This window comes from Anser anser (assembly GCF_964211835.1).
Source record: "Anser anser genome assembly, chromosome: 1".
NCBI classification, from domain to species: domain Eukaryota; kingdom Metazoa; phylum Chordata; class Aves; order Anseriformes; family Anatidae; genus Anser; species Anser anser.
Genome location: NC_139720.1, coordinates 45,238,714 through 45,251,719, shown reverse-complemented (window position 1 = coordinate 45,251,719; position 13,006 = coordinate 45,238,714). Strand labels below are relative to the sequence as shown.

The 13,006-nt window shown below is 39.7% G+C and overlaps 1 protein-coding gene across 1 annotated transcript; it reads left to right on the top strand.

Moving 5' to 3' along the window:
- The first annotated feature begins 11,944 nt into the window (after positions 1–11,944).
- LOC310886020 (histone H4) lies at positions 11,945–12,357 on the top strand. Its single transcript, XM_083810042.1, has one exon. The coding sequence runs from the start codon at positions 11,987–11,989 to the stop codon at positions 12,296–12,298; it is 312 nt and encodes a 103-aa protein (XP_083666168.1). The 5' UTR covers positions 11,945–11,986; the 3' UTR covers positions 12,299–12,357.
- The last annotated feature ends 649 nt before the right edge of the window (positions 12,358–13,006 follow it).

The window sequence follows — 13,006 nt, the reverse complement described above, 5'->3', positions numbered from 1 at the left end:
GGGGCAGAAAACAGTTTGTGTTTATAAAAACGAAGCTGTTAATGTCTTGTTAATACACATAAATTCCGGATAAACGCATAGCTTAACGTCTCATTTACCATCCTGTATACTACTATTCTTTAAAACTTGCAGAAGTAAACAGATTTGCAGGGTAAAAAAGTCAAACAGGTATAGATACACAAATAAGTATCACACACTTCTTAAACATTAATGGAGCAAGCTGAAGCCTCGCTTATCCCCAAATAAATACAATAAAATGGAAATCTGGCCTCTGTGAGCAGAATGAATTAGACTATATTTTACTTACAAATGTTTGCATATAGACTCTTTTTTTTTTCCACAGTATTCAGAAAACCTGACACTCTCTTCTTTAAAGGCAAACAATCGTCAATTTAAGTTTTCTTACAAATCCTCATAATAGTTAAATGTTTTCCTGATAATCCCCATAAATAAGAATCAGCTTTTATTTTCATTTAATTATTAAATCTCACAAAGTGACAGCAGAAAATATTTTTTTTAACTATTTATGATTTTTAAGGAGCACTACGGATTGTTGTCAGTGTTTTTGGATTTAGTCAGAAGACTCCTTCACTGAAAAGATCAAATTAAGACCAAACCTAATGTTTTGCCCCATACTTTGTAAATACAAGCCATGCAAAACGTTAGTGCGCTATTTCAGAAGAGAAGCATTTCTTCCAGCAGTTATGAATTTGAGACTCTAAAAGTCAAGTAAAATGCTAGAAAAGGCCCTGATATTTAGTTTTATTGATCAAATGTTGAAGATAACATTAAATTTTTCTGAACAGTGTGTAGTTTTGGTTGAAATGAGGTATATTACAACGTCAGGGAGAAATGAGATACATTAGAGTAGCTAGAGTGAAAGCAATGAACTGTCATCTTCACTTGTCATATTCTGATTTAGTTCTGTATTTAATTGCCGTGTCTGCATCTATGCCAGCTAATAAATACATTGAAAGTGAGGAGAGGGAGGTAAACGCAGAGAAAGGGGAAAATTAGGCTTTTCAGTACCTTACTGTAAAAGCCAGACTGAATGGCACCCTGAATTGGGCTGTGAAATCTGCCACTATTTTCTTGTGAACGTGACTTCGTTCCCAGAGAAGCAACCAGAGCAAATCCACAGAAAACACAGCTTTTGGGATCTCAGGCTGGTAATCTAAATGAATAATAGGAAAAAGTTTCATGGAGGCAAAAAGGTCGTTGCGAGTAGTAAGATGAAGGCACTGTGATAATTTTCCAGATTGGTGGGATGAAGATGTCCATGCAGCTGAATCAGGCTGTAAGTGACACAGAAGGCAGAGCCAGGGTTGTCAGGTATTCGGATCTGCTTAATGTAATGCACACTTCTGGGAACAAGGCTGGAGGATGCTTAATGTACCTTAATATGTAGCTCGGACGATTTAGGGCTAGATCTCTACAAGTCAGGCTTGGTACACGCAAACTGGCCAGGACGCTGGGAGCAGCTGGGGCTGGGCAGCCCCAGGCACGGGTCTTGCTCCAGCTCCATCCCTCACCTCCGCATCTTGGAGCACGCTTCCCTCCAAGCTCGCTCTTTGCAAATGTGTCCTCAAAGCACCAGAAGACAACGTCCTCCCTCTCCCCTTAAATGGGCTGTAGGTTAGGGATGGAGACAGGAGGCGGAGAGAGGCGGTAGGGCAGCTCCGGGGTTTGCTCCCTAAGGAGCGGCTCTGGCCGGGCTCCCTCCACGCAGGATGCCGGCGGGTCGGGATGGCAGCGCCTGCCCCGAGCCAAGACCTCAAGGAACAAGATCGCCTCGGCTTTGGTAAGGGAAGATGGTGGAGAAGCTCCCGGTTTGGGGATTGCAAGGAGCAGAATTTTGGATTTCTCCCGGTTTTAGTTCTAGGTGGGTCCGGGTTAATTTTTTAAAATTATTTCTCTCCTCCTGGTGCTGACTATTTGGAGTTGCACTTCTCAAGTTCTTTGCTGCTCCCTGTTTTTTTGAGACACGTGAACTCTTGGCAGTTGGCCTCCAGCATTAAGTGTCAACATCCTTTATAATTTATCCTGCTCCTCAACCATCAAACCTGCCCTGTTCCGCCCAAAGCCTTATCCCTGGCCTACTTCTGAGAGCCGACAATTTTCTTGGTCTTACCAACTACTTCTACTGAAGTTTTAAAGGGTAGGCCTCTAGAGATTTAGGTGGTGTGAAAAAGTGAGTTGTTTTTTAAAATTTTCTTTCCCTCCCCTGAATGTAGATGTGAAAATTTTCAGTTAATCGGATAAAACCAATTTGTCGGCAGCTCTGACAAGTTTACTGGAGCTGACAAGCTTTTCTGGATATAGTTGTTAAATGCGACACTGAACCAAAATAGCAATTCTCAGTTTTTAGAGACTAATCAAAATCTACTTCACAAATAGCATGGTTATTGACCCAGGTGTTTTACAGATGAGAGAAAAAGATAAAGAAAATAATCATCTCAGCACTTAACTTAGCAAATCAATGGGTATGGAAGAGAAAACAATTTTTCAAACTCATAGAAAAATTTCTTACTGCCAAGCAATATTACTTGAAACAGAAGTTTTTGAGTGAGATAATGATGATAATGATTGATGGTAGTGATTGATGATGATGATTGATGATGATGATTTTTTTACAGTTTCCATGTGAAGAAACAGGTATTTAAATGTTACTCATTTTATACCAAATTTCAACCAAACAGCAAAGATTGAAAATTCTGCTTTTTCTCTTTCTCCCTTCCAAGCATCCTGTTCAAATGCAGGTTTTGTTTTTCTCCTGCTCAACACCTCTAACCAACCTCTTTTGTCTCCTTACATCACATAGACTTACTCCCTGAAAACAGAACTTAAATTCCATCCATAATCATGCAATGTATGCTGACTTCCTTCCTTGCCTACTAGTAGAGGTATTAGTAGAGGTATTAATGTAGATTACAGAAGGTACTACAAAATGCCAATGCAGAGAGGTCCAACGTAAGGATCTTCAAAACAAAAATAATTCCTATATAAGAAGTCATTCCTACAACTGTATAACAAAGAAAGTTTTGTTTGTTTGTTTGTTTGTTTTTTCCCTTATGAGGACAGAGGCTCCAATTGGAGGAAAAGCAGATTAGTTAGACATTAAACAGATAGAGACAGATTGGATTTACAGACTACAGGGAAGCAATCTGGATAAGACGATTAGCCAAATATAGCTAAAAGGCTACACTAATGGTATTTACTGTTCTTAGCATGGTGAAGACAAAGAGAAATAATAATCTTTTAATTTAAGTATCCCATTCTGTTGACAAAGGATGTTTTTGCACACATTTGTGTGAGCACCCAAAATTAATAATAAAAACAAACATAAAAAGATCAAGAGACATTAGTCAAGCTTCTGCAAATTTCTTGACATGCTATTTCAGCAATTGCAAAATTTATATACTAAGGAAGAGTTAAGATGTTAAAGAGCTATCAATAATAAAGTGACCAGTCCTTTACATATATCTCAATAAAGCTAACAAAAGTATGTCATTGGATGTTAGGGCATCATGGGTCCTAATAAAAGTATCTTGCCTTCTAGTTTACTACTTGAATTGATATAACAGCTTAGAAGGTTATGAAAAAATAATTTCCATTTGGTATAAGCCAAGAAATACAGTTCTAAAGATATACAAGAAAAAATTGACCCTTTGGTCAATGTTCCAGTCCAGACACTTGGAAAAACACTGTGAGCCATCTCTAAGAAAGTGAATATAAAAAAGTTCTTTTGCAGCTGTGGAGTGGTAGGATAGCCACTGCCGCTTTCTTTCTTCAACATATGTACATTGCCACAATATTTTTTAATCCTTGAGTTCAGGAACAATTCTGGCCACTGCTACACTCAAAGTAAGACAAAGAAATTCTAAGAAAGCGAACTCATACGCAGAAAGGAAAATAACTTTGAGGACCATCATCTGGCTGAGTTCTTAAAAGTCAGAATATGAAGGTAATGTTCCTACCACAATCTCTCCATCATAGGAGAATCTGGCTATCTCCATAGTAGAAGTTTTCATCTTTGCTTAGGTTCAGCAAAGCAGGATTGCTGTCAGTGATGCACTTGAGGATAACAACAATGATTTGTAAGACCACAGTGATTGTGGAATGACAGTTCAGACGAAGTTTGGAAAGTGTCTCTGAAGATTATCTAGTCCAAACCCCAAGGTCAAAGCATGGTCAGCTGGAGCAGGAAGACACTATAACTTCTCTGGGCAGCCTGGTCCAACATTTGACCACCTTCATAGTAAAATAAATAAATAAATAAATAAATAAATAAATCTTTTTACTGTTTAAGTAGAATATCTTGCATTTCAGTTTGTACCAATTGCCTCCCATCCTGCCACTGAGCAGCCTGAGAAGAGTTTGTTTCTGTCTCCTTTACTTCCACATCGGGTATCTACACATGGGTAAAATCTCCCTGAAACATCTCTCCTCCATGCTGAGCAGTCAGCTCTTTCAGCCTCTCCTTGTATGACAAATGCTCCTCCTATCTCTTTCTCATATTTGTGACTATTCACAAATGTTCTCACTCCAGTTATGTTCATGTCTCTGTTGCACCAGGGAGCCCAGAACCAGATGCAGCTCTCCAGACAAGTCTCACCAGTGCCGAGTGGAGGGAAATGATCACCTCCCCCAGTATTAGTTTGCAAACAGCACTTATTCAGGTTAAGCTGTGAAATTTATATGCAGATTAATGCTGAATTATACTCCTGCCACTTTTAACTTCTGGTTGTGAGATAAAAGTAGCTACTGCTCTGGTTTGGCTTTGTGGTCATGTTGTCCATGGCTGTAGGTTTTGTTAAGCTTAGCTGGAGTCTCAGCAAACTGCCACATTAGATAACAATACAAATCAAAACAAAACAAGAGCCCCACATCCACAGTTGATCAAAAGGTTGGTACAAGAAAGGCAATAACTCAGAAAAAATAAGGTGATTGGAATATCTAAGAGGGGTCTAGTGCAGGTCCTTTTTTTCTCCTACTCAGCACCTCTATCTTTCATGTGAGTAGACAAAAGAAAATCAACAAAGCCAGTCTAGGGAGAGGTGACTCCCCTATCTGCTATCATTGCTGAATATTTGCTAAACAGAAAATAAAACAAGGTTGTATCTTTTCATGAACAAAGCCCCAAATCTCCTTGTCTGCCTGGAAAACAACAGTAAGTCATCAATATGTCCTTTCTGACTTTTGAAAGCCTGTGGAACAGAAATGTGGAAACGTAACCACGTTTTATTTCTACCTTCCCTTCACTGAGACTGAAAATTACTATTAATACTTTGTTTTGTTTTCAGTAGAAGAAAAAGATGAAGCAGGTAAATAAAGGCAAGAAAAAATACTAGGGGCCTATCTACAAAAGTGTGGAGATGTAACCCTATCCATAGCTCTCATTAAGTGCCTGGAAAGGGGGAAAAAAAAAAAAAAAGTAGCTGAGACTATGCCTGATGCTATTTTCCCAAATGCACAAAACAGTGCCTTTTTGTGTGTTTGTGTGTGAGTCACATTGCAAATACTAATTTCAGTGTCAGAGATGTAAATTGAAACTAGGTCATCAATATAGAAAATCTAAATCTTACCCTTTCAATGGCAGTGAGGTTGTGCATGTTCTTAGGTGCCATTTCCTAAGATATCAAAGGTAGTTTTAACCTTTCATGCTGAGTGAAAGGAAATAGGAAGCTCACCTGTGATAATACTCAGTTCTGTTCCTTACCTAGTTGACCACTCTTACTCTTACGATCCCTAAAGAGCATGGGCAAGAGCTAAGCTGCAAGGCTACATACCTTGGGATAGGAATAACTCTTTGACATCGAGTTGTACTAGTTACCAGGTCAGCCAAATTCGAGGAAGATATAAACCTGCTCTGCTCCAAAATTAACTTTAGAAAGATTCTCAGTAGAGAATGGAATATTTCTCAATCACTGCCTAATACATTACAGATTTTCCCTCCATTTCAATTTTACCCAATTTTGGAAGTTTTTGTAAGCACAAAAAATATTATAAGTGAAACTACTAATCAGGACAACTTTGTCTAATACAAAACAAACATGTACATGCAGTGGGTACAAATTTATATTTGAATACTTAGGATTGTCATTTATGAAATTAAAATGTTGTGTCAAAAAGACTCCTGCAAGGGTCTATCCTAGGCATGGTATAATTTTATTATTGATTTGAATTATAGTCTACAGTGCACAACTAGAGGTGTTATGGGTGTCAACAAGCTAAAAAATGCTAGAATGATGTGGTACAGGTTATGAAGTGAAAAAATTCTTATAAATTGGAGACACTGTCTTCCCAAATGTGAAATTCACTTGGAAAAAAATATATCAGTTTTATAAATATTGGGCAATAGTAGTTGACTAGTACTTGAGTAGATCTGTATCTTTAGGTTATACCTATAACCTGAAGTTATGTACTTGTAACTTGACAATGAACCAACTATTTTATTAGGTATTAAGGATAAAATACATGATTATATGTGTAGTGAGTATACAGTGATTGTATCTGCATCACAGATGAAGAAGATCTTCCGTTGTAGTCAGGACTGGTATAGTCTCATTGTGTGTTTTATGCCTAGCTTTTAGTACAGAACATCAGGGAATAAGAAATGGAAAATAAGGAAAAAAAAATAATAAAAAACACAAAAGAAAGCAACAGTAACTATCAGAAGTCTAAGAAGTATTCTCTTATACAAAGGCACACACAATTGCAGGTGCCTGTCTCAAAGAGAAGGCTGAAAACCTGAAATTCCTTCTTGCACACCTAAAATATTAAGAGGAGGGGCATTATCTTTGCTGAGTGTACATTGTGGGAAGTACAAGACAATGTTATTTGCTGCAGCAAGTTAGATGAACGGAAATAATTTCTAATACAGAGTAGAGTGACACACTGGAAAATGTAGCTTGGGAGGACTGTGAAGTGTCCAAGAATCATTGACACTGAGCAACTGTCAGAAATAAAAGGGGTACAATTAACTGTTGATAATGGGTGGAGGGCAACAAATAAATCCTGATGTCTAGATATTGGTGATTAGCACAGAATTATACAGCAGAGAAAATCTGTGTGTGCAAGGGAAGAGTGCACTACACTTTGCAATTAGTAACATTTTTGGAACAATCTTCCACAGCATTTTCATTTGGGATCTGAGGGAGTATGGGCAGGATCAGCAGGCCATTAGATGTTTGAAAATTGGCTGTAGCATGGGGTCAAAGCACTGCAGTTAACAACTCAATGTCTGTGGACACTCATAAAGCAGAAGAAATTCCCAGGGCTTAATACTTGGTATAATTTGGTGTTTTCAGTAATAACCTGGATGACAAGACAGAATGTTCCCATAGCTTGTGTGGTAGACGCTAAGTTAGGTGGAGGGTAGAGAGACAAAAGTAAGATATTTGGTTCCAAGGGACTTTAATAAACTTGAAGATTGTGCCAAGGTAATTTTCATGCAGTTTGTCAAAAAAAACGCAAAGCAGAACAGATACTTGCATCAGCATGGTCTGGGAAATGACTGGCTTGAGCCCTCCTGCAAAGGACCTGTGGCTTAGGGTCATCTTTCCCAAGTACTGGGTGACACGGTGCTTAAAGGGAAGCCTTTTGCTGTGTCCAGAGCCAAAGAATAAATAACATTCTGTAAGCAGCTGGGGTTTCAAAAAAAAAAAAAAAAGGCAAAAAAACACAAAAAACCACCCACCACCCACATCTGGGTTTCCAACCAAAATATTAAAGAGACAACGACAAAAGCACAGCAGTATTGTCTGGAGACACTGACACGATGCATACCACCATTTTACAGACTTGGCTTCCTCCAAAAACAGACAGCCCAAGACAAAATTCAAGACATTTCTACAGGCATGCCTACAGTAGATTCATTTCTTGGAAAACTATGCCCCAGAATGACTGCTAGGATTGAACAGTACTTTAGCTGCTTTTAAATATTTACAACTGCATGGGAGTTGGCAGAGTTCAGCAAGAAAACTTACTGCCCAGTGCAGCTCTGCAGGATCCCAGGCAAGGGAAAAAAATTAAGTCTCTGCTATGTAGGAAACTTCATGCTTACAATGTATTAATGAAAGTTTTCTCTAGTTTAAACAATGGTCAATATATCAGGAGACCTGTGCTGCTTCAAACGCCAATTTAGAAAACAAAGTAAGAATTTGAGAGAAGCAGTTAAGTATCAGCAGAGTTGTTGAGCAGGTGGTTGGCTGCCCCTCACCTGAATATAGGAACAGATATGCATGGTGTGCTCCAGAGCTTTGACCTCCATCGACCATCCTGCTCCTGGAAAACCACTTGAAGCAACTGTTGGTGAGATCTGACTGGGCTCAATCCTTTGTTTTCTTCCTGGAAGAAGCCCCGAGCCCAGGGAGGACAACATGGATGGGTAAGGTTGTACCTGTCCCCAGTCTCAACTTATTGTCCGGTCCCTTCTCTGCTGTTTCCTAAGACAGCTTCATGTGAGGAACTAGGTACGCTAATATCTTCCCAACTCCCCAGTACTGGTCGAGGAGCTCCTCCAGCCTTTCTTCATAGAGGTATTCAGCTACACCAGCTATTCAGTTAACCTGCCAGCACCAGCCCATGCCTAGGTAGCCTGGGGCAATTGCCAGGCTGCAATCACAAGTGGACGTCTCCTAAGACTGTAGAATCATAGAATCATACAAACACAATGTTGGAAATGACCTACAAGATCATCTAGTCCAACCGTCCTCCTATCACCAATACTACCCACTAGGCTATTATATAGTGTAGTGACAGGGGAAAGAGGTACCTCTATATTTCAGCTAGCCTGCAGCTGGTGTATGGTGCGATGGGGACAAGGCCCGTGGAAGCCTTCTCCTTACAAGGAGATTCACTACTCCAGAGGCATGCTAGTCTGACCATGAACTTCAGTCCTGAGAGGTGTTATGTCATTGTGTGTGAGAAACACCCTACAAAGTGTGTTTTTGTAATTCTAGCACAAACAGTCCTACCTGGGCCTCCGAAGCCTCGTAACCTGTAGAAAGACTACACAAGCTGCAGGTCTCCCCATCTTCTTCAAGGTGTCCTTGTTTTCTCCCAGCATTTGCACCCCAGACTTCATTCTTTTTCTTGACTGGTGATTGTTTTGGCTGAATCTTGGGGTTGTTAGCACAGCATACAGGACATTTTTTGGTTTGCTATAATTTGAATTTTTGGTCCAAATTGAAAAGAGTTTCAGACTATCTACCATGGCATCAGCACCAAAGTGTGTTCCTTCATTCTTGCTTTGCCAATTATTTAAATCTGCCCCTAAGGTGGTCCCAAATAATGTGGGGCTATTCTTGAATTCTTGTGTTAGTACTGTCCAGCGTATTTGAGTCATTTTTCCTGTTGTGGGATTTTCCCATTCAAAAGCAAATGTAGTCTGGCTATCAGGCTCCAGGCGTATACAAAAGAAGCCATCTTTAAGATCCAATATTGTGAAATAAAAATCTTTTTCAGATAGTGTTGTTAGAAGGGTATATGGGTTTTGAACTACAGGGTGGATGTCTTTGGTTATTTTGTTTATAGCTCGCAAATCTTGCACAAATCTGTATTCACTGCCCTTTTATTTATTTATTTATTTATTTTTTCCAGCAGTATTGGGGTGTTGAAGCTAGATTGGCATTCATGGATTAGTCCATAAGATAAGAAATTGTTTATCAGAGGCTCCAGCCCCTTCCTTGCTGTAAGGAAGTTGTTATATCCCAGTTGTTATAAACCTTGTAGACTTTGTCGATCATATAGGATTAATTGCCGATATTGTTCTATTAATCGCTGACCCCTGCTAGTATTTGGGTCCCACTTAGGATCTTTTGTAACAGGTAATAGTTCTTCTACATCCTCTCTCAGGTACAAGTTCTTTGTTTCTGCCTGAGCTTTTTCTACAACTATTCTCTTTTCTTCTACAGTCAACAATGTATTTAACAGGGCTTGCATATCCACCCAGTTAGGGTTATGAGAAATCATAATACCTTATAACAACTGACACATTTCTGTTGGATTCTCCCTGTAAGGCCCGACAGAGTGTTTCCAGTTTAACAAATCCAATGTTGTAAACAGAACATGAACAAAAAGAGATTCTCCTCCTGGTCCCACTTTCTATCTTAACAGAGCCTGGATAACTGGTCCTGGCCCTACCCTTTGTCCTGAGCTTTGTCATGAGCTACAGGCCTCCCTATTTTCTTCAAGGTTTCCTTGTTTGATTGTTTTCCAGCTTTGGGACTACACATTCACAGCTACTAGTTTGAAAACTATAGACACTTTTCTAGAAGTTTATTTGTATGTGTTCATACCATAGGAAGTCTAACTTTTTTTCCTTTTCCTAATATTGATCTAAGAGTTGATGCTTGAAATGATTTTTCCATTTCACTAATGATATTAATTTTATTTTTAAGGTCAGGATTAAATTAAAAACTGTGTATTCTAATTACTTACTCTGAAGTTATCAATGCATACATAAAACCCTCCAGCCTTATCAAATAGTGCGAAACACATATGAAAAACTACATTAGATAACTAGAGGGTGAAAAAAAAAAAACCAAAAAAAAAAACACAACACAAACAGAATATAAGTGTGGCAGTCAAAATCTTACAAATGGAAACCAAAAAATCCAGAGTACCTATAACATGCATAGATAGCAAGTGTTGCCAGCACACCAGAGTCATTTGCTTCTGTCTCACAGAATTAAATCGGTCTTGATTCTGTCTTGCTGTGAATCTTTCCTTAGTATGCATTTGTACAAAACATTAAAAAAATGTTAAATGCTCTTGCAAGAGCACTGTCACTACTAAGTATTGGCTGATGTTGGGGAGCAGAAGTGAAAGCCTTCTGAAATGTCTTCTGTTGCTAGCAAGGCACTACTAAATGAAATAAAGACAGTATGACCTATCAAACAAACAAAAACCTTACACGGTACTGGAATCTTCCTTTAGGTTAGTAACAGCAGAAAATGCCCAAGCTTGTTTAGTGTTTTGTGTCTTGACAGGAACTGAAGCAAGTATAATACTTGCAATCATGATAATGAATACATATATACATTTTTATTTTTTTAAATATTTTTTAAAGTCCCAGTATTGTACTTACATTGCCTGTTAAGTCCTCCCAAGTAGAGAAAGAGGGTATTAATAAGACCACAGCAAATCTACAGGAATTTAGATTATACCAATATATCTAACATTACTTGGTACCTCTGGAACAGCAAGCACAGTTGGTACACCTTAGAGAAAAACTGTGAATGCTTCTACTAGGTGTAGTGTAGCAGTTGATTAGAAGGTTTCAGTGAGGGGTGGTGACACAGGAAGACAGGAAAAACAAAGATAATTCCCCTGTTTTTTAGTATACTGCTTTCCTGCGGTAATGCATGTTAGATAAAAAAAAAGAAAAAAAGAAGAAGAAATTCAACTTAGTAGTAATAATGGAAACATGATAAAAGATAAGAAAAAAGTGCTCTAATTAGTAAGTGCAAATAAGCAAAATAAATAAAGGTGATCACCTAATATAAGTATAAATAAATAAATAAAAAGATTCAATTCTGTCTTCTGGTTAATGTGTGTATATAGACTCAAACTTACTTATGTAAAAATGGGGAAAGAGTATTACAGTCGCCTTTTTAGAAACGAGAGCTGGAAACCAAAAGGCAAAAGCAATATTAGAAAATTTGTCAGCACAAATATTGTGAAAAATCCTCCAAAGTACAAAGCCAGTCTGGCAAGATATGAAAACATTAAAACTTTTGAAGAAAAGTTCATCAATCTGTAAATATAAACAAAAGAAACCAATAAACGAACAACAGGAATAAATTAATAGTTCCAAGTAACTTAAACAAACCTCAGTCAGTGAGAGAGAATAGAAAGCAAAAAAGGCGGGAACCCCGCCCCTTGCCTGCGCAGTCCCCAACCAGGTCGGACCCCGCGCTATAAAGGGCGCGGCGCGGCAGCGGACCGCTCACAGCTCGGCTCAGGCAGCAGCGGCAGCGCCATGTCCGGCAGAGGCAAGGGCGGGAAGGGGCTCGGCAAGGGGGGCGCCAAGCGGCACCGCAAGGTGCTGCGCGACAACATCCAGGGCATCACCAAGCCGGCCATCCGGCGCCTGGCGCGGCGCGGCGGCGTCAAGCGCATCTCGGGGCTCATCTACGAGGAGACGCGCGGCGTGCTCAAGGTGTTCCTGGAGAACGTGATCCGCGACGCCGTCACCTACACCGAGCACGCCAAGCGCAAGACGGTCACGGCCATGGACGTGGTCTACGCCCTCAAGCGCCAGGGACGCACCCTCTACGGCTTCGGCGGCTAAAGCGCGCAGGCAGCTCTCGGACCCTCTCGACACACCCCAAAGGCTCTTTTAAGAGCCGCCCACCTATTTCCGAGAAGAGCTGTGTTGCTTTAGAGGTAGTAAAAGAAAGTACCATGTATCTACATTTTGTTCAAACTTGCTATTTTAATTCATAATTTATTTGCTAAGGAGCCTTAAGCGAAAGCATTCTTAAGGACCCAATTATTGGTTATTTTCATAATAAGCAAGTTAATTCTGAAGTGGACAAGAGAATATATAGTGTAATTGATTTCCCTTTCATCAGTGTAACGGAAATCTTAAGGTTAGGATTGGCTTATTTTCTGAAAAATACATCGAATATCAAAGGGAAGCCCCCTGAACTTACTGCTCCAGGCTGTTGAACTAGCCTGGGAGCAGGTCTGCGCTGCCTAGCAGAGGCCTCCTGTGCAGGGCAGTTGTTTTCAAACGCTGAGTAAACAAAGACTGGATGTAGGCAGCTATTTATATTTAAATCACCCTGCTCCCTGCGCTGCCTTACAGCAAATGGAAGTGTGCCGGGGGCAGAGGGGTGCTGGAGGAGGGGGAGGGGACATATGCCCACAGCTGCTCGTCCCCTGAACACCTCATAAACTTGCAAATACTGGAATGACCCCAGGTGTCCGAACGTATTTTTGAGAAATTATCCCCAAACGCTCTGTATGTCCAGTGTTTTAAAACTTGTAAAGTCTC

Bases quoted from the DNA above. Each gene is read 5' to 3' on its own strand.
- LOC310886020 (XM_083810042.1), top strand. From the start codon at position 11,987: ATGTCCGGCAGAGGCAAGGGCGGGAAGGGGCTCGGCAAGGGGGGCGCC.